Source organism: Euleptes europaea, chromosome 4 (assembly GCF_029931775.1).
Source record: "Euleptes europaea isolate rEulEur1 chromosome 4, rEulEur1.hap1, whole genome shotgun sequence".
In the NCBI taxonomy this organism is placed as follows: domain Eukaryota; kingdom Metazoa; phylum Chordata; class Lepidosauria; order Squamata; family Sphaerodactylidae; genus Euleptes; species Euleptes europaea.
This window is the reverse complement of record NC_079315.1, coordinates 45,668,109-45,690,530: the sequence shown is the minus strand read 5'-3', so window position 1 is coordinate 45,690,530 and position 22,422 is coordinate 45,668,109. Positions and strand designations below refer to the sequence as shown.

The following is a 22,422-nucleotide window of genomic DNA, read 5'->3' as shown; positions in this document are numbered from 1 at the left end:
CATGTCAACATTTCCCTTTTTCCTCATACAAGAGCAGTAGCCCACATTGTTCACAGGTGAGGCTATGTGAATCTATATTCAGTAAATGCTTTGTTATCCAGCACTCAATTATGCAGAATGCTCAGTTAACCAGCATTGCCTAGAGAGCAAGCTCCTCCTCATCAGCCACCATACATTCCTCTGTGTTTTTAGGGATTTACACACCTCATCCCCACCTCTCCAGCTGGCCAGCTTGATGAATCTGGCTGTTGCTGGGTTTCTGGCAGCTGGCACTTCAGAATTGGCAGAACTTTTTCATTAACTTTGTCAACAGTAGACCAGAGAAAGGTAAACAGATGCTGTAATCTGTAAGCAATAATAAACAGATACTGTGTTTAATAAAACTCTTGATTGGGCATTAAAATATCTGGCTGTAGGCTGAAGTTCAGCTTTTCAAAAGTAAAAAACTTTTCAAAAGTAAAAAAATGTTGCTTCTCTTGGGTTTTTTTTTTAAACAGTATGGACTTTGCAATCAGTAAACTGAAGAAAGCCGGCAATCAGACTGGGTATTATGTTCTTCGTTGCAGTCCGAAAGAGTTTAAGAAATACTTTCTGACCTTTGCTGTGCAGGTTAGTACTGAGGATCAGAATTCAACTCCTTTGACTTTTCTGATTTTTACTTCAAATTACTTCAGAATTTAATTGGCTTCCTCCATCTTTAAAGAATGCGTAGGAAATTAATAGCATAAAACATTTGAACAAAATATATGTAGTTTCAGATTTGAATGGGAGATTGCTGACAATTCCTTTAAAACTGTAAAGTCTTTAGATAAACTTGTTTTAGTTGTAATTTCGGAACAGACTTCTGTTCACTATTCCTATATCAAATCATTGTTGCACAGAAAATTATTGTAGAAGCAGTTGACGTTCCTAGCAGAGATTGGTTACTTGATGCCTAGTCTGTGAGATTTATTCTGTACTGATCCTGATTTCTGATGCCAAGAAGTTAAAAGCTTGAATTAGAGTGTTATTACCCTTGACATCCATTTGATGGGGGTTTCCAGTTGAAATATTAAATAACAATAATGATCTGGGCACATATCTGAAAATCAGTTAATGTGAATTAGCTATTGTTTAACATCCTTAAATTTATTTATTTTACTTATTTATATCCCACCTTTCTAAGACTCAAGGCGGATTGCAGAATTTTTTAAAAAATGCAGCCATACAGCATAAGACATCTAATGAACCATGCAATTGGACTAGGATTACAGAATAGTAGACAATGCAAACCACAACTGCCTAGGCAAGGTATAGTGGAACTACAAAAGTAGAAGACAATGCAGTAAAAGCAAGGTTATTGCAGTGTGCTACAGTTCAACTCCATTGTAAAGTCGCTTTCCTGGACTGCTTGATTCTACTAAAGTCTTGTAAAGATACCCTCCTGAACATGTTTTTTGCACATTTTGCAGAATGATAGAGAATGCGTGTGAACATGCAGTTGCCAATCTTACCCATTTGCAGGGTGCCACCAGAGGGGAACATTCCCTATTCAGCAGATTCCAAGTATCACTTCCATACTGTTTTTTTTTTCACCCCCTTCCGATAAGTTCTACATTAAACCACCAGTTGGTTAATGTCAGTTAGACATTCAGTGTGAGAAGGTAGAAATCATTCCTGCAAGGATTCCCTTGTGTCGTTAGGAGGATGTTTGAAAGAAAGTTAAAGGATAAATTATCTTCCACCCATAAAATTCTAATCTACTTTAATGAGAATATAAAATTTATGTAGTTACTTCTTTGGCAGAGTACAAAAAAAAGAGACAACCTTTTTTTAAAAACGTTGATAGAGCATGAAGAAAGCATTTTTCAAAAATGTATTTTCTTCTCCCCACACCTTGTCCAATTCTACAGCGTGACAGCATCACTGATTACAAGCATTGTTTAATAACCAAAAGTGAAAGTGGAGAGTATAATCTCACTGGTACAAGAAGAAGCTTTACAAACCTCCCAGATTTGTTGAATTGTTACCGGACAGAAACTGTACGATCAGACAGCATCATTTTCCAGTTTACCAGATGCTGCCCACCAAAGCCAAAAGGTAAAGGACTTCCTTAGTGAATATTACTCAAATGTTTAAAATTCTTCTCCAGTTGACTTTTTATTCCTTAGAACTCTATTTTATGTAATTTGTCTGGTTTTAGTACGTGGCCCGACCCTTGAGCCAGAGAAAGGAGGGGAATCTTGGTGAGCTAATAGGTATTCTCCCTGATAGGTCAAATGTGAAAAGAAGGGAGTTCCCAGGCCTTTGGCAACTTTTGATTGTTGATTGGTTCTGGGGCTAGGTAAAGGGAGATGCTTGATTCTTTGAGGCTTCATTTATTTAAGTGATTATGGTGAAACTATGGGGAGTTATACCGAATCTTTTCCTACTGTGCTGGTTGTTAGCCTTAGCAATCAGAAGCTATGCTTAGGATAAGCCAATGTCTGTTTTTGTAATACTTGTTGTAGTAATCATTTGCATTCTTTGCTGTGAGTCATCAGGTGATGCTCTCTGGCTTCTTCTCAACAGATAAATCGAACCTCCTAGTATTCAGAAGCAATGGAGTGTCTGATATACCAACGTCACCCACCTTGCAGAGGCACAATAACATCAACCAGATGGTCTTTCACAAAATTTCCAATGAAGATTTGATATTTGTAAGTTCTCTGGACCTGAATCCTTGTCTGTGTAACACCCAGATCTTAACTAAATGCAGTTACTCAGGATTAAATTCCATAAATTCAAACGCAATGACAATATTTCTCAGGAATGCAGTACTGGAGATTCTGTACCCACAGGCACAAGAACTACGTACGGTTCATATAGAATCTGCACAGTTGCTAAGTGTGCATGCAACCAGGGGACTTGAACTCAGTATGCAAGTGTATCCTTTAATTATACATTGGGAAATGAATGTGTACCTTCCACCAATAAATTTTTGAAAAGCTGGATGCTACAGTTTTTTCCTAGCATAGTGGGAGCAAATATGCGTACAGTTGGGCTCTAACATCTCTCTGAATTCTGTTAAATTCAGTGAAGCTTACTCCTGTGTAACTGCATATGTTTGCTCATTTGATTTCAGCCATGTATATAAATAAACTATTTGTCATTTGCTCCAGCAGCTTCTACTTTTCCCTCTCAGACAGGGAAGTCGAGCAATCCCATGCATAGTTCTGTGGGAATAAGAATGAATGGAGTTAGTGGGACTTCCATTTGAATAATCATGTGTAGGTTTGGCCTTTTAAGCCTTTCTTGTGGTGTGTGCAAGCACTGTAGACCTCTGGGATTTAATTTTGACAGCATTTAAGGACAATTATTCAATTGATGCTATTTCTGAGCCTGATTACAGTCATTTGTTTTAAAATGTACACTCGTGTTTATGTAAGAACAGCCATGCTGGTCAGACCAGTGATCTATTTAGTCTAGTATCCTGTTCCACACAGTAGCCAACCACTTCTTTTGGAAGGCCAACTAACAGCATAGAGGGTCTCTTTAGTCACCATGGCTAGTAGCCATTGATAGACCTCTCCTCCATGAATCTGTCTTAACCCTCTTTTAAAGTCATTTGCTCATAGCCAGACCTTCGTTTACAGTGAATTCTACAATTTACTTTAAAAAGTATTTCCTTTTGTCTGTCCTGTACCTATTGTCCAGCAACTTCATTAGGTGCCCTTGAGTTCTAATACTGTAGGAGAAGGATAAAAAGCTCCCTCTGTCCACTTTCTTACACATGCATAATTTTATAAATTTCTGTCATGTCCCCTTTGGCCTTCTTTTTATTTATTTATTTTGGTTATTTATAGTCTACCTTTCTTGCTGAGACTAAAGGCTGTTACAAAGGTTCGAGTCCTATCTGGGAGGTCGGTCCCAGAAGTTGTTGCTAGGGAATTCCAGCTCTGCCCCATAGCCTTTGGTCTGTGGTGCTCCACAGGGTTTGATCGTATCCCACATGCTATTTAATTTCTATATGATGCCACTGGGAGAGGTCATCAGGATGTTTGGGCTGCAGTGTCACCAATATGTGGATGATAGCCAGCTCTACCTTTCCTTTCCACCTAATTCCAAAGAAGCTGTTGATGTTATCAACTGGTGCTCAGAGTCAGTAATGAGTTGGATGAGGATGAACAATCTGAAATCCTGACAAGACAGAGGTTCTGTGGGTTCATAGAAAGGCAGACCAGGGACTTGAGAGCTTGTCTTGGATGGGGTTACGCTTCCCTTGAAAAGCCAGGTTTGCAGTTTGGGAGTGCTGTTCAACACAGTAGAAACCTTAGAAAATCAGGGGGCTGCTGTGGTTCGGAGAGCTTTTGCCCAACTTTGGTTGGTGCGCCATCTGCACCCATTCTTGGTTTAGTCTTATCTAGCCAAAATGTTCCATGTCTTAGTTGCATCTAGACTGGACTGCTGCAATGTACCGTACTTGGGTTTACTCTTGAAGAGTGTTCAGAAGCTGCTAGTCAGGGGCAGTTATTAGGAATATGTTACAGCAATATTATAGCAATTACACTGGCTAATGATTTGCTTTTGAGCCCAATTCAAGGTGTTAGTTTTGGCCATTAAAATCCTACATGGCTTGGGAGTGAGGTATCTGAAGGACCATCTTCTCCCATACATTCCTGCCTGGGAACTAAGGTTACAGGGAGAGATTACAGCCCACTTGACTGTCCCATCAACCGGAGAAGCTCATATGGTGGGTACATGAGAGAGGGCCTTTTCATTGGCAGCTCCACAATTATGGAAAAACCTCCCCAGGGAGGTGCACCTGCCCCCCTCACTTTCGACCTTTATGAGGCAGCTGAAGGCTATTATATTCAGGATGGCATTTGATTAATTTTGTTCTTCTGCCTACCATCAGTTTTAATTTGTGTATTTTAAATTAGTGGTGTTATACATTTTATGTATTTGACTGTGTTTTATTGTTGTTTATATTGTAAGACGCCTTGTAAGACGCCTGTAAGGTAGAAAGGTGGCTGATAAATGTTTTAAACAAATAAATAAAATCACCTTATACGTTCCAACACTGAACTAGTTTGCCACATTGTTGCCCACTCACCCAGTCTTATAGATTTTCCTATAGCTCTTCACAATCCACAATTCCCTTTGTGGAAGCCATCCTGATTATTTTCTCTCAACAGGCTTTGTTCCTCAACATGCTTAATATCTTTAGTTTCCAGTTCATAGGTTTTTACAGTTAACTAACTCCTCCCTCCTCATTTTTCTTCTCATGCTGTTTTCTATTAGAATGAAAGCCTTGGTCAGGGAACGTTCACTAAGATTTTCAAAGGTATGAGAAAAGAAGAGGGAGACTATGGCAAGGTGTATGAAACTGAAGTCCTACTGAAAGTTCTGGATAAAGTTCACAGGAACTACTCTGAGGTTTGTGTTTGGTTTAGAACACTCTATGGATGATGAACTTAATTATTTGAGGGTGCATGATGGCTCAGAAGCAGCGTGCAGAAGTGCACTTCAACATGTTGAGTGTTACACCTTTCATTTTGAATGTTACAGGTTTCTAGTTCTTACCACTGTGATAGGCACAAAATGACAGTTTTTACACACGCACATCACATCTGTCAACATTCCTCACTTTTCTCACACCTACCCACCATATGTGTAGGCTTCATTTTGCACCACTTGACCCTCACAGCATCCTTTTTACAGTTCCAGCCAGCCAGCCTAGCTTTGTCACAACAATCCCTCATAATAGCCCTGCTTGATCACTGAAGTAATTTTGTCAGGGGCACACAACTCCTACTTTGAAATCACTACACATAACTTGAGATACTGAAATCCAACATGCTAGACGTTTGAGGAGAGGTTCACTTGGTGAATTTTGTCATGCCACTCATTAAATCCACAAGAACTCTACCACAACACAGATGGCAACTGCACTACTATATGACACAGAGGATGGTCTGAAAACACGTGATGCAGCAACCTTACAGAACCTAAGTAGGGTTTGCTCAGTGCCTCAGTGGGTGATGGTCAGGGAATACATTACATTCTTGTTTTATCCTTCCTCCAAGGAGATCAGGGCAGCATTTTCTCCTCCCTTATTTATGAGGCATGTAGTTGGGTGGTAAATTAGGCCTAGATCAAAGAGGAACTGGTTCAAGGTCACCCACTGTTTTTCCCAGCAGGGTGGGGATCTGGACCAGTCTTGCACATGTCTACTCAAAAGTAACTTTCACTGTGTTCAGTGGGGCTTACTTCCAGGTAAGCCTGCATAGAGTTGCAGCTAGAGCTGTTGGGGAAAAAAATTCAGGAAAATTCAGGTTCGGGTTTAATTAGCCTTTTTTCCCAGGAAAACCCAAATGCTAAATTCCCCTATACCGGTAAAGGTGGGAATTCAGCTTTAAATTCGGGATTCCCGAAAAATTCGTCCATTTAAACCCATTTCGCGGATTTCCACGGCTCCTGGGGGGGCATTTTTGCAGGTAGAGGTCCCACATTTTTAAGGTTGCATTGTATCTCTATGGAGGCATGGGGCGAACTTTGCAAAGATACATTGCAAAGATCACACTAAAGATTCTGAACACAGCCATTGCATTTCAAAGGAGGAGGATGGGGTGACCCCTTCCAGACCCCATAACTCCGGACCCAATCTTTACCAAACTTGGAGGTTCTTGCAAGGAGAGTCCCTTCTAGCTACCCTGAAAATTCGGGACCTCTACCTGCAAATATGCTCTCCCAGGAGCTGGAGAAAGGCATTCCTGATAAACGCCAAATTTTCGGGAATGGCAAATTCGGCTTTGCCAACCTCCCAGATTTTGCTGATTTGGTAAACCTGAACCAGAAATTTACCGAAATGGCATTTATTCAGTATTTTTTCGGTTCGGTTTTTACCGAATCAACAGCCCTAGTTACAGCCATAATTTTACCATAGGATTTCCAGAGTGTTGGCTGACATGCCCACATTTTCACCCAGAGTGATGTTGACACACAGCGTAATGTCGTTTCCACTACCAGCCCTGTTCTCCCACCAGCCCAGAGGCAAGGGCAGATGGGAGGGCCCAGCAACAGGAGAATGCCCACCTGAACCAGGCAAATGGCATGTCTGGTGCCACAGCTTAGTAAGGCCTCAAGGAGTCGGCTGGGGGTGTGTGCCTTGTGTATACAGATTAAGTGCTGTAACCCAGTGCTAGAGCAATTGTGTGTGTGTGTAAAGTGCCTTCAAGTCGCAGCCGACTTTAATTACTTCCATTGCTGTGAAACTGTCAGACATTTCTATGTGCATTGAAAATAGCCCCTCCTTCTGCAGTGTGAAGAGTCCTAATGTGCTCCTTAGGGATTTTCATTCTGCCAGTAAATTGGATTGATTTATTATCAAAGTGGTTATGCAGTGTAACCAAAACAATTCAAATGGGCCTGCAGAGACCAATGGTAAACCACAGTTATGCAGTATTGTTGTGGAAGGTTGGAAGAGGAAGTTGTGTGAAAATATAGGTGGGTTTTACTGAGACTTAATTCCAGACAGTTCCCATCAGGATTCTCTTCACTAATTGCTGTTCATGTTCTCTTGCAGTCTTTCTTTGAGGCAGCAAGCATGATGAGTCAACTTTCTTACAAGCACTTGGTATTAAATTATGGAGTTTGTGTCTATGGAGAGGAAAGTGAGTAAAGCCAATTAATGTTTCATATTCACATTAGAGTAATAATGTACTGTATAAATATTTATTTCAGAATTTTATTTACATCGCAGTCAGGGTAAACATTGTTTGACAGTGTTCAGGTACTGATGTGGAAGAGTGGGAGATGCACAGAGCACAAGCCGTTTGTACCCGTCAGCACGTTCTTGTGTGTGTGTGTGTGCAAACTGCTGCACCTCCAGAGTAAATATTTGGAGGCTGTTTTGTTTTAAAAAGCTTATTTAATGGTGTATTTTACCTTAGTTGTAAATCACATGTTTGGTTTCTCGTTTAATTTTACTGGAGATGAGATCTACAATCTCCATTATAAGTGTATGTCACTTGCCCATACCTTCTGTTTCCACTGTTCCAGAAGATTGGAAAATAGATCTTCAAACCTCATAAGATTAGTTGTAAAGAATGGCCATTCTGTAATTTTATAAACTTCTGAATAGTCATGCTCTTAAAATCTGCCCTTGTACTTTAACTCCTTTTCCCCTCCCACCTCTTCCTGTTCTGAACACCTAAAGTTAGCTAGTTTTCACAGGTTTCAAAGGAAGATAAAAACTCTCAGCAATATGGAAGCCTTGTATCTCAGCTCTTTCATTTAGTAGTTAAAGCAGCAATTGGTCAAATCTGACCTGAAGTTTAGTGCCTGCTGGACCCTTGTTCACCTATGCCTATAATGGCATGGGCGTGGGGTGGGGTGGGGTGGGGCTTCTTGCACCAGCCATCCTCCTCATACAGACAAGGAAAGGGAAATTTAAAAAACTGCAGTGGTATCAGTGGCTTTCTTCCTTCCTAAAAGATATAGGTATCAGTATAGTTGAGGTTTTTTTTTTAAGTATGATGCATAATTGGAAATACACACTAGACTACAAGAAAAATAGCCTTTTTTCCAAATGTGGCACAATCTTGAATTAAGTGTCATAATGATTTTGAAGTGTGAAAGCAATGAAGTTAGAAAGTATTGATGGCTTGGAATATCTTTTGTTTTTGTTTTTCATCAGATATTCTTGTACAGGAGTTTGTAAAGTTTGGATCATTGGACACCTATTTGAAGAAGAATAAAAATTCTATAAACATCTTGTGGAAACTGGAAGTTGCCAAGCAGCTTGCAATGGCCATGCACTTTCTGGTAAGTAGCTAACTGTCTTGGTGTAATTCCAAAGCAAGCAGCTTGAGTTGTTTTGTGTAAGTGGCCCCTCCCACTCCTATAAGTGGCTTTCCTATAGTAAAGATTTAACATTCTTGCTTATATGGTCTTCACAAATTCTGATTTGTAGAATGCAGACCATTTTAATGAAACTGATTTTCAGAATAGGAAAAACCTATCTGGTATCTAGTGGCATGTTGAGAAAATATTTGAGTTGCTGTTGGACGTGTGTCGGAAATGTCCCTTGTTTCTTGGAGGGAGGTATACTTTGTTCTTGTCATGGTTATTTTAAAATACGAAGATATCCAAGATTTGAACTTCATCTGTGGGGAATGCATGCAATGTAAATTATCTGCCAATTGCAAGCAGATTTGTTCATGAGCTTTCATGCTATTTGTAGCCTGTAATTGTGGGACTTTAACATAGAATCAAGGCATTGCTCCGTAGGAGCAAATGCTGACTCTGGATGGTATATGAGACGTGTCCTGCAAACAGTAGGCAGACCCTGCTTGGCTCAGTGTGCACAGTGGAATCCTCTGACTTTCCAGCCATGGTGTTCTCATTTATACCTGACCACTCTTGGGAATTTGTTTCCGCTAGAAAATGTTCCATGCTTTAGTGTCTGACATTATTTTCATAGTGTTACAGAAGCTGGAAATGGTAAATGATTTGTGTTGGAGGGGGAAAATTAAACTGCACTATTTGTATTTTCCAGGAAGATAAAAACCTTGTTCATGGGAACGTATGTGCAAAAAATATTTTGCTTATCAGAGAAGAAGATAGGAAGGTGGGGAACCTTCCTTTTATCAAGCTTAGTGATCCTGGTATCAGCAGTACAGTGTTGCCAAAAGACAGTAAGTCTCTGATTCTACCATTTCAGTGGTTAACTTGCTGCCTTAAAAATGTCAGTATGTGATTATCTGAATTTTCTTATTGTTCTGATTTTTTATTACAGTCAGCTGCACTGTTTGGGAAGCCCTAAAATAAATAATAGAATAAGCTTGGCAGCATAAACTTGCACAATTGATTTTTAGAACATCAAAATTTTCTAAGTACTGGAAATTGTACTAAAGTTCCAAATAGATGCATCTAAGCCTATGCATGTTGAAAGAATTGGGCAGCAGCAACAGTAGCACAAGAGATTAATGTGCCAAGGGCTTCAAAATGATCCAAGTGACTCTTGATCCAAATCCAACGCTCATACTCTTGAACTGTTGGACTTGCTTTCCAGCCTGTTAATCACACACATGCACATATACAAAAATTACTAATTTGGCCTGCCTTAGACAAATATATTTGTCTCATTAACAAGACACACTTTGAAACCTTTAGTTACACAAGGTAACATCTGGTCTCTATTCATCTATAATATTTCTGTTGATTTCCCAAGACTGGGATTTCAAACAGCATATACCCTTCTAATCAGGCCAATGCATCTTTCTTCTTTGCCTCCTTTTTTATTTTAACAGTCTGCACAAATCTGATGGTATAGATGGCAGATTCTAAAACCTGGCATTAAAAGCTGGGCTACTTAATTCTCCCTTCAGTCTTAAAAACACAACTTCAGGATAAATGCATTAAAGTGAGATAGCTTCTGCTATGCTGAACAAATGTCCTTGGGCAGAGAATGGAGAAGAGAATGCTGTAGAAGACAAGCAGTTTCCAACATAGCTTAATATGAAATATTCGGAATGGTTTTGAAAAACTGTCTATCCCAGTCACCAAGGCTCCTGGAAAAAATTTTATGCTCGCAGTCTCCTAATGTGCTTCTTTGTTTTTAGAATTAGTGAGAGTCACTCAGAGGAAGTAACAACATAGAATCAGTACTTTGGCCATAATCCAGTACATTGCACTCCATGGTCAAAGAGATTCCATGTTCTTTGCTATAGTCAGAAGAATTTTTTCTTTATGTAATGGGGAGTCCTTGTGCATCTGCAGAACATTTTCCCCTACAAAATAGAATTGAAAGCCTTTGTGTGCTTAGGGCTATGTTATATGTGAGCATTTGTGAATTGCTTTCTATAGGTCACAATTATTCTTTTTGTAACTTAAAAGTTTTTATTTATTTACATATAACCCACCGTTGTCAAAATACGGTAGTGAAGAATTTATTCTCAATAATGAGTAATCTTGTTTGTCTTCCCAATTATCTAGTTCTTCTTGAGAGAATACCCTGGGTTCCGCCTGAATGCATAGAAAACCCCAAACAGCTGAGTTTGGCGACAGATAAATGGAGTTTTGGGACCACTCTGTGGGAAATCTGCAGTGGGGGAGACAAGCCTCTTAATGCACTGGATTCTCAGAGAGTAAGAGCAATGTGGAGTTTAACATTTTGATCTTGCAATATTTGCAGTGATCTTACTGATGCAGTAGCATGCAGTTTGCAGTTTCGTCATTTGCTTCTGACCTTCACCAGGCTTAATTTTCAGGAAAGGATTCTTGGCCAGCTAGAGATGTAATGTTCCACTCCTTCCTACACTTTCCCAATCAGATGCAACTGGAGCCATTTAACAAGTTTCCATGCTTTTCGTCACAGATCAACTTTTTTTTCCTGTAATGGACATTTATATTTCAGGAAAAATTAAAAAGGCTAGCAGAAGCTGCAGTTGGGTGGAGTTGTAGCCTTGTCCAACTGCATCATCCTAATAATTGTCATTTTTAAAGTATACTAAGTGTTTTATAAGGAATAAAAATTGTCAGCAGTCCCCTGCCTTCAAACTGTTGATCTAATAAATCTTGGAAGAGAGACAGTTGATCTGTGGTAGAAACACCAGGGTTCATCTTTTGCTGCCATGTATCAAAAGACCAAGTTGGGCAAAATGAATTTGAAACATAATTTGGTATGCATCTCTTTTTTCCCCTTCTTATTTCTGAGACTTGCAATAGGTTTCTATAATTAGTTCAATTTTGCTTGGCTTTTTTCTTTTGCTATCATGAGGGCAATAAACATCAAGCAAAATCTCTAATCTAAAAATTCTAACTTAAACTCTCCAGGCGACTAGAACCAGGAAGAAAATATCGACAGGAATCTTGTGGCATATTGTAGACTAACAAAGTGTATTCCAGCATAAGTTCTGATTGACTCAAGCCCATTTCTTCAGACACTGGGTAGATTCCCACTTTGCATTCCTTTTACAACAGCAGGGTCAAGGGATCATGAAATGCAGGAAGTACAGAGTGAGATGTAATTATTTAACATACAGATATACCAGGCTTTGCCTCCTTTCCCTCATCCATGATTACTCCAGCTTTGGCAGCAGCTTGTACCTTCAGGGTAGTGGCACAACCATGGGTACACGTGTGGCTTCACAGTACACTAACCTATTCATAGCTGACTTACAGCAGTGCTTCCTCAGCTCCTATCTACTAAAACCTCCTGTACTTAAAATTTATCAATGACATTTTCATCATCTGGACATATGGGAAGGATGCTCTCAAGATTCCACCAGAACTCAACAGCTTTCACCGCACCAACAACCTGGGCCTAGATCAGCCCATACCACATGTCTGTTTTCTGGATACTTCCATACATGTCATGGACCCATAAGAACCTCCTTTTTTCAAAAGCCCACCAACCACTACCATCTTGAGCAAATCACACAGCCTATTATCTACAGCTAAGCACTATGTTACAACAGTGTTTATTTCTGTTTCTGGAATGTGGGCTTATACCTGAAAGATTTACAGCAGATACTCTTGGAGTTAAAGTGTCCACCCAGTGCAGTGAAGGAATGGATCAATACAGTAGACCGATACCCCAAAACAACTTTTTACAAGACAGGCCCAAAATAGATCACAGAACGCTACTGGTTGTCACCTATAGCTCCAACCAGTCCAGCGCATGATGTACAATGTGTTTTTGATCTCTACATAGGACAAACAGCGAGGCCCTACTTAAAAATATAAATGGATACAAATCTGACATTAAAAACCACAATATTCAGAAACCAGTGGGAGAACCTCTCAGTCTACTGGAGCATTCTGTTTATGACCTGAAAGTCACAATTCTTCAACAAAAAACCTTCAAAGGGGGACTCCAGTGTGAAGAGGCTGAATTGGGATTTATTCAAAGGTTTTACTAGGTTAGATCCCACAGATCTGTTCTGCTAACAGTGGGACTTCCTTTCAATGCAAGGAATCTTCCCCAATACAGGAGGCTCTTCTGAAAAGTTTCTGTGTAGACCTCATTGACTTGCAAGAAACATGCAGATTGAGTTGGTTTGGAGAAGAGGCAGAGCATCCACTGCTGTGCCATACTTGTTGCTTGCAGTGTCTCAGTCAAAGGCTTAACAAAATCCCTCATCCATCTCCTGTTGTTGAAAGCATATTGTATTTTGTTCCAAAGCTGCTCAGAATTTTTTCTAAAGGTATTTTTTAATAATCCTTAAACCATCTTGAATTCTAGAAACTACAGTTTTATGAAGACAGGCACCAGCTTCCTGCTCCAAATTGGACAGAACTGGCCAATCTAATAAATAACTGTATGGATTATGAACCAGACTTCAGGCCTTCATTCAGAGCAATTATACGTGATCTTAACAGTTTGTTCACTCCAGGTACGTTAACAGAGAAAAGGTTGCAAGGTTTGCTTGGTTGTCTGTTTCTCAGTCTGCTATAAAAATGCATTCTGTTGTCTAGGTGAAGGGTTACCATGGAGGAGATGTCATTTAGTAGCCATTCAACTTAACTGCCTATTCAGAGGGGTGGTGTAGCAGTAAGCTAAGAGCCCATACTTTGAATCAGGAAGTTCCTGGTTCAGATCTGCTGTAAGATAACAATTATGACCTTGTTTACAGGGCAGTTGGAAAGACTATATTTTATGTGAAGTGCTTTATTAATACTATATAAAGTGCTCTTTAAATGCTAAGTTATTGCTCTTTGAACTGTTTTCTGCAAGACTCTAAACTTTCTTATATAAATTTTCATTTCCTACCTGTGTTTATTCCACAGTTTTGCCCAAAATGTTAAAGGTTCTCACTAGTTCGTGATGGTTGAATGGGGTGTTCCCCATTCACCCAAAGAAAATTCAGATGGCAAATATATAGCCCTTAAACTACAGTGGCAGTGCCACCAAGACTCCCCTTCTCATTGTTTTCATTGGGGTACATGCCAGCCCTGTCTCCCCAGCCCATTTACTTGTTATGTGATACATGTGTTTGCGAACACATCTTTGTAGTATGCATAAATTACATCTTTATCTCAAATTTTGTGTGCGCTCATAAACATAATAAGTGAAGCAGCCTTGTAATGGAACTTCTGAAATGTACTAGGTTGCTGCTGTTGTTAGGACATTAGGACAGAAAGCTAGTATACTGCATTCATATGATCATTTCTTTTAATGGTGAAAGCAAATTGATCTGTCTGCTGTTACCATCAATATGTTGATTAGATATTATGGAGAAACTAGCTGAATAGTATTTTTTTATCTTTCTGTTTTTATGTTTTCCCCAAGATTATGAACTATTGACGGAAAATGACATGTTGCCAAATATGAGAACTGGTGCGCTTGGATTTTCTGGGGCTTTTGCAAGCAGGGATCCAACCCATTTTGAAGAGAGACACCTCAAGTTCTTACAGCAGCTTGGCAAGGTAGGAAGCTTAGTTGCGCAGCCTTGCAAGGGCACGCAGCACCAAAGGCTATTGGGGCCATGGACATTGGAGGGCTACAAGACAGGATGGGGCACCTGGGCCATGCGAGGAATACCCAGCAACCCAAACAATGCCCTATGGTCACACTGATCCACGTTGAATCTGTGGGAATTAGATAACTGCATGCATAACTGGCTCATCATCACAGTGTGATTTGGAAGAGTTGACTTAATGGGAAGAATGTGACGGCTTTTTAACTTGCCTATTCTAACTCTGATAATTAAGCACATGTTGTACATCTTACCATCATTGCATTTTCAGATCTGCCTAGTCTGCAGCCCTGGATGCTCAAAACCTTTCCCGAGTCTGCTTTACAAGAATCCGTTCTTTTTATTGTGAGACTTTGGCTTGAGTGCCTTAGAGTGTGTTTGCATTTCAGTGCCTGTCCTTTTCCTGGCTCCATTTTAATGTGCATTTTGCTTTTCTTGCACTTAAATATGCATTGTGTTCCTATGAGCTGTGCCGGCTGGTCGTCAGGTTAGTTTGGGTTTATTGGATGACTTAAAATCCTAACAAGTGTAGTGCTTTTTGTATTCATTAAGAGTGCTAGAGTGATGTGCAGTCCTTAGGACTGCAGAAACAGGAGGCTGAATGGCCTGTGTTTGGATGAATGGCCGCAATTACTAGTAGTTGATCACTGGTTCTAGGGAAACAACCTATCAAGTGTTATGCATGTTACATTCTTGGTAGAAATGTGTGTTAATTTGCTTTGCAGGGTAATTTTGGCAGTGTGGAGATGTGTCGATATGACCCACTGCAGGACAATACTGGGGAGGTGGTGGCTGTTAAAAAGCTGCAGCACAGCACAGAAGAACATCTGCGGGACTTTGAAAGAGAAATTGAAATTCTCAAATCCCTGCAACATGACAACATTGTCAAGTACAAAGGAGTCTGCTATAGCGCTGGTAATCTGCATGTCCTTGGTTAATATTCTTGATAAAGCGAACAATCCTTTCATATTTATAAAATGTATACTGTTAGCATGAATCAGTAAATGCCAATGTCAGAACATAGGCAGTCGTTTCGTATATTACAGTTGGTATACAAATTTAAATTTCACAGATTTCCACTTTTTTTTTTAAAACAAGTTTTATCACAGTAGAAGTCTGTGAAACTTGTATTTTATACCTCATATAATTCCCAAAGTGATTAACCAAGTTATTATTATTTTATTTCATTTGTACCCCACCTTTTCCCCCAGTGGGGACCCAAAGTGGCTTACATCATTCTCCTCCCCTTCACAACAATGCTGTGAGGTGGGTTAGGCTGAGATTGTGTGACTGGCCCAAGGTCACCCAGCAAGCCTCCATGGCAGAGTGGGGTCTCAAATGTGGGTCTTCCAGATCCTAGGCTAACACGGTAATCGCTGCACCACACCGGCATGCTCTCACTGTCTGTCCCACTTACTTTAAATATGTATTTTAATTATTCAGCTTTTATCTACTACTAATAGCAACACAAATTTCCACTTGTCATGGCTTGAATCAATGGATGTGTTCAGTGTAAAGGAAAATAACCATACGTACCCTTCTAATGGGTTGGATCTAAACTCCCTTTTTCCTACCAGTGGAAGTGCAAGCATGGGGAGTAAATTCTGAATGTTTCATCTTCCACTGCAGACCCCCATGCTGCATCCTACGCCATTCCTAGTGGAGATCTGTATGGGATCTTTTTCTTTTCTATCCAAACTTTTAAGACAAAATGATTTTTTAAGAACTCTATTTTTGTGATTGTTACACTTAGCAGTATTGTCACAGCTCTGAGCATTACAAATGTGGGAAATGATCAGTGGAACAAAATGGCAGTATAACTTATTCTTCATCTTTCCTCCTATATAATTAAAATCCAGACTGGGGAGAAATTGATGTGCTATTACTTGCCTGTTCTTTCAACTTCCAGTTGCTTTGTTTCTGGAGCATACAGAATTTCAATAGTTTGTATTCCATTCCCCTAGCCCTGGTGCAAGATGCATATACAATAAACAAACAGCGCTGTAAGGATGACTAGTCAATAAGAAAAAGACAGCACTAGCTCCGAAATTAGCAAATTACAAAAGTATATTCTAAGCAAGGTGTATACAACACACTACCACAAAAGTACAAATACTCGGTACCAAGGGAATACAGGCGAGCAATGTTAACGACAGCTAACTGAAGTGAAATAATAAATTAAACGAATCCCAAGTTATAATTCCAAAGTTGGCAAGTGCAGCCGGAGAAACGCACAGTGGACATGCGCAGAGCGACGAGGCAGGATCAAGTCATGCGCAGTAGTTCTTCTGAAGGCAGGTCAAAGCTGGAAGAAAATGGGCATGCGCGTAGGTGGAATGCTGGAGAAGAGTAACGCGGTTCTTTGGAAAATAAAAAGAGAAAATGCGAATGCAAAAAATTTGATAGTTGTCAAAGGCTTTCGCGGTCAGAGTTCATTGGTTCTGGTAGGTTATCCGGGCTATGTGACCGTGGTCTTGATATTTTCTTTCCTGACGTTTCGCCAACAGCTGTGGCAGGCATCTTCAGAGGAGTAACACTGAAGGACAGTGTCTCTCAGTGTCAAGTGTGTAGGAAGAGTAATATATAGTCAGAAAGGGGTTGGGTTTGAGCTGAGTCATTATCCTGCAAAAAGTATCAAAGGTAATGTGCTAATCATTGTCCTGTCAGAATCAAGATAATGTGCTAATGAGGGTGTGGTATGTTAATATGGAACCATTGTATCCTGAAGGATCTCTTAACATGTGGAATCCAAAGCTAGAGATAGGCATTTATCTCTCTACTGTTGTAATATGAGTCTTTTAACTGTAGTAAAATCACGGAGGGTCCATTTTTGTTGACCATTGGTTAGCATCCAAGAGATAGGCAGATAGTTTAAAAGTACATAAGTGGAAGGAACATTAACAATTTGTGATACACAGATGTCTGGCAGAAAACAGTAAATACTTGAAACGACTGCTGATGTAAAGGAGAAAGATTACAGCTGAACATCAAGAAGGCAAAAGTAATGACTACTGAGGAATTACTCAATTGACAGTGAAGACATTGAAATTGTTAAAGAGTTTCTATTCCTTGGTTCAGTTATCAACCAAAAGGGAGACTGCACCCAAGAATTCAGGAGGTGACGAACAGCCCATTCTTGAAGCTTCTTTGGAGCCAGCATGACCCTGTGCCGGCGCCACCTTCTCATAGAATAAGGTGGCATCTACGCCAATGTGGGGGCAAACACATTGCCGTCCGGTCACCACTGGCCCCCGCCACTGGTACAGCCATGCTGGCATGGCTTTCCCATAAGGGAAAGCCCTCGCCAGCATGGGGTGGGGGGCGTTTGCAGGGTGTTCCTGCGGTGGAGCTGCCTTTAGGCAGCTTCCACAGCCCTTTTGCCCCGTGAACGTCCCCTTGAGTGGCAGTGGGACTGTGCCACCTTTTTTGGTGGCATAGCCACACTGTTTTCAATGGGGCATTTCCCCCTTTCCCCCCGTTTTTTATTTAAAAAATATTTTTTTTAGGCTCCACAGCAGCCAGGAAGCCTCTGAGGAGGTGGTGCTGTTCCACCACTCCTGGCCACTGCAGATCTACCTCCCCTTCAGGATTGCGCTCTAAGACTGGGAAGGGCAACCATTAAGGAACTAGAAAAGATCTTGAAGTGGAAGGAACTGTTGCTGGAGACCAAGATCAAGATAATTCATACTATGGTATTTCTCATTACTACATATGGATGTGAAAGATGACTGGAAGAAAATCGTTTCAAATGTGTTGGAGGAGAGTTTTACCAATACTGCGGTCCATCAAAAAAGACATGGATTCTAGATCAAATCAAGCCCAAATTCTCCCTGGAAGCTAAAATGACTAAACCAAGGCTACCATCACATCATGAAAAGAAAAGTTTCACAGGAAATAGAATAATGCTAGGAAAAGTTGAAGGCAGTAGAAAAAGAAGAAGATCCAACATAAAATGGACTGACTCAATAAAGAAAGCCTCAGCTTTCAGTTTGCAAGATCTGAACAGGGCTGTTAATAATAGGATGTTTTGGAGGTCATCAATTTGTAGGGTCATCATAAGTTGGAAGTGACCTGATGGCACATAACACATAGCACAGTACTATGCAAAGTTACTCTCATTTAAGCCTGTTGACACCTATAGTAAGTAAGTAAAGTTATATGGTAGATCTTCTTAGGATTGCACTGTTAGTGTTGTTTGTGTTAATCTGGGAGCATGAAATTGCATTTGGCCCTTCTGGCCTCATTATTTGACATGAATCAGGATATGTGCTTACTGGCCAACTGACAAACCAATAGATTGTGAGAATTTGTTGAAATACAGTAGTAGAATACTCACCTTTTATTAATAATAATCATGTCAGTTTTTGATTTGTTGTTGCTCTGTGGATGAATGCCAAAGCTTTCATATGAAGGAATCCCTACAAATCATAACTTTTAAATATTTTCTTTTAGAAATATTTAAAGTGAGTGTTTGACATGTTAAAAAAATATATTTTAAAGGTCGGAGAAACCTGAAGTTGATAATGGAATATTTACCTTATGGAAGTTTACGTGACTACATCCAGAAACATAAAGACAGACTGGATCATAAGAAACTCCTGCAGTATGCCTCACAGATATGCAAGGTAATAAATTCCGCAGACGTCGTGTGTTTGTCAGGGCTTTTCACTGTGGAATGTATGTTGGTTTTTATTTATTAAAACATTTATATCCTGCCGTTTCTTGTGGTTCAAGACAGCTTACAATCTAAAGCCTAAATTAATTTGCATTATCAGCAATAGCTTTGCCATTCATTTCTATCAAATTCAACCTACATGTTAACAGTAAGCTACCTGGGAAGTCCAACACAGCTGTGTTAAGCTTCAAAAGAGGCAGCTTTTCGGACTTCCGCTAGAGACGCTGATCTGAGCGCCACATTCCTCGGGAGCTCCCGAGTGACCCAAGAAACATTCAAATTTGGGGTGCACCCTGGACCCCTACCCGGCTCTTAAATAGTGGACCGGGAATCAGGAACTCTCCTGCAGCCTTGAAGAGCGGTCTGACCCCCATTTTTCTGAGAGAGGAAGACTCTCGGGGAATTGGGCGCGGTCCCGCCGGCATTGAGGGAAAATACAATGCCACAAACGTTTCTTTGAAATCAGGCTCAGATCTCCTCTACCTATTACCAACTAAGCAACTACATGGAAGCAAGAATACCTACTCTTCTAAAATCTGAGTAAGTTACAAAAACTCTTTTGTTTTACCTGGATCTGGAGGTTCTGAAGGATTGCCAAATACATCTATTAAATCCGTGCCTCCCCACCTGATGTATAAATGACTTAGAAAACAAAAAAAATCAGATAAATCGGCAGGAATCCTATCAATCTGATCAGTGGGTAGACATAACAAACAGGATTTTTTGAAAGACGTTACAACTACCAATCAGATACTTCGACGCTGAAAGGGGAGGGAGGAAGAATCCCCCCCCTCCTTAGGTGTCGTCTTTCCTTCTTCAGCTAATGCCATCGCGAGAGTATCATATCGTGAGACCGGAAGTGTGGCTCTCTTGTGTAACTGGCAAATAATTCCCAAGTTCCTGGACAAGAGGAGGCAACGGAAGGTCCACAGTCCTGCAACCTTTTGGGTATATCCTGTTTTCTGCAGCAGCTCTATACTAGTGTTTCCAACTTGATGGTATTCTACTATTAAAGTACTACCCACAACACAAGAATCCTGTTAAATTACCTACAAACTTTTTTATTTTTTGGTGTATTTGTCTGGACTTTACCAACTAAGTTTCAACAAAACCCTTAAAAGCAGCAAGCATGGAACATGCAATTAAACAGATGGATCAACTACTTGCCATGACAAACACCCTATATCAAACTATTAATCAAAAACTGGATACTATTCTGGATGTAATTAAAGACATAAAGGACCAAGCTACTACAACGAAGTCAGACGTGGAAGCAGTGGATTCTCCAATTGAAAAGACGGCTGAAGATCAGAAAATCCCCATAAAGGAAGTGGAGAGCCAGGATAAACAACTAGACACTGCATCCTCTCAACCAAAAATTGCAACAGACCAGCTGCTTACGATGGATATGAACGTGAGAGACTTTGATTTTTGTCTTTACAATTTGCCTGAAGAATTCTTTGATACTAGCTTGAAGGACTTGAAGAGTGGAAAGACTGGAGCTACTGGGATCTATTTTTACGATTTTGGAATTGAGGTTTACTATGAGAACTCTATGCTTGCAGGGGAAACTTTACCAACAATATCCAAGGATGCCCTTCGGTGTTTGGTGTAAATGAGGAAAAGTGGAAGACGCTGGAAATTCCGGACAAAAGGACTGGCTAAAGGAGTCTAGGTTTTTTTTTTAAATAGACAAGGAACTGGTTAAAAGGTTTGATTTTGGTAATAATGGTATAATTTACTATATTAATACATTAGAAAGACAATCTATAATGAATAGGTGTTGGGAGACATGGAGGGTTTACAGAGAAACTATTTTATAAAGTAGTGGATAATTGTTACTTATTGATCTAATCCATTTACTATTAATGAGATTTATTAACTTTTTTTCTGTGTTAGTATTAATTATTTTGTAATGATTATATTCAATGTTATATCTTTAAAACTGTATGAGATTTAGTTTAATTAATGTAATTAAAAATATTAGGATTAGAATTGTTGATACCAAAGAGTATACAGGTTTATTAATGGATGGAGGGAGATGTAGGGGAAGTCCTGTTTATTTTTTTGTTCTTTTTCTTTTTACCTATATATTATATATACTTTCAATAACAACAAATTTTTTTTGATGGTTTTTAATAAATGTAGAAATGTATATGTTAACTTGTTTCAGAAAAATAATAAAAATTATTTTTTTAAAAAGGGGCAGCTTTTCAATGATAGATTCATTCAAAATGAAATTGAAGAGGAGGGTCAAACTCTTCATGATGCTTGGAGACTATTTAAAACCACAATAGTAAAAGCTCAGCTATAATGTATACTGTTAATTAGGAAGGGTAGGCCTTCTTTAGAAAATGGGAGTCTAGCTCAAATAGGAAAGATTTAAGGGGGCAAAACTCGGGTAAATGAATGCAAGTTACAGGTAAGGCAAGCAAAAAAAGAATTTGAAGTGCCTGTTGCTAGAAGAACAAACAACTTATTTAAATTCATCAGAAGCAAGAAACCATGAAGGGAAGTTATTGGACCATTACATGACCAACCTGTAAGGGGATTAGTGAGTGGAGAAAGGGAAATTGTGGATAAGTGAAGCAAATTCTTTGCGTCTGTCTTCACTGTGAAAAATGTTGGACAGATACCTACCTCTGAGCAGAATTCCTCAGAGAACGTGGGAAGAATTGAGTCAAATAGAGGTATCCAAAGAAGTATTTCTAGAGCTAATTGATAAATAAAAAAATAACAAATCATCAGGTCCAGAAGGCATACATCCAAAAGTTTTTGATGGGCAATAAAGTAGTGGAGCTGTCCTTTGGAGCCTACAGTAGCAAAGTGTATTTAGGGGTGGCCAGTCTATCCTGAGGACGTGTTGCTTCTGGCAAAACAGCAAGTAAGTTTCCTGCTGGGCAGCTTGATGGGGCATCTTGCATTTTGAAAGATGAGCTGGTAGTCTTGAAAATATGGAGTATGTCAGCAGCAAGCAGCTTGCTGTGGCTTTACCCTGTTGGTTGGTCATCCCATCTTCTCCCTGACAATGTACATTATGGACCTGGCTGTTGGATAGATCTGTTGGAGGGAGGGATGAAGGGGCAGGCAGAATGAGGGTAAAAGAGACTGCTTAGTGTCCAATAAAGGTTCAGTTTCCTGCTTGTTTTGATGTATGTTACATATTTTTGAAAAAGAGATCTAATGAAATGATAAATCCTTTAGTGTTTATCATTGGTGTCAATCAGGAAATTATTTCTGTTCCTAGCTGAAACATGGTATAATAAGGCAAAGAACTGACAAAGAACATCAGTTTCCCAGTGT

At 39.7% G+C, this 22,422-nt stretch overlaps 1 protein-coding gene across 1 annotated transcript in view; it reads left to right on the top strand.

Annotated features, from left to right (window-relative positions):
* The window catches only part of LOC130476296 (tyrosine-protein kinase JAK2-like), a 75,666-nt gene that overhangs the window by 43,478 nt on the left and 9,766 nt on the right, over positions 1 to 22,422 (top strand). The window contains exons 8-19 of the mRNA XM_056848219.1: positions 498 to 609; positions 1,893 to 2,079; positions 2,551 to 2,678; positions 5,263 to 5,397; positions 7,547 to 7,634; positions 8,660 to 8,787; positions 9,521 to 9,659; positions 10,960 to 11,111; positions 13,211 to 13,361; positions 14,258 to 14,394; positions 15,170 to 15,359; positions 18,945 to 19,069. Coding sequence (XP_056704197.1) covers positions 498 to 609; positions 1,893 to 2,079; positions 2,551 to 2,678; positions 5,263 to 5,397; positions 7,547 to 7,634; positions 8,660 to 8,787; positions 9,521 to 9,659; positions 10,960 to 11,111; positions 13,211 to 13,361; positions 14,258 to 14,394; positions 15,170 to 15,359; positions 18,945 to 19,069 — 1,672 coding nt within the window. The remainder of the gene's footprint in view (positions 1 to 497; positions 610 to 1,892; positions 2,080 to 2,550; positions 2,679 to 5,262; positions 5,398 to 7,546; positions 7,635 to 8,659; positions 8,788 to 9,520; positions 9,660 to 10,959; positions 11,112 to 13,210; positions 13,362 to 14,257; positions 14,395 to 15,169; positions 15,360 to 18,944; positions 19,070 to 22,422) is intronic.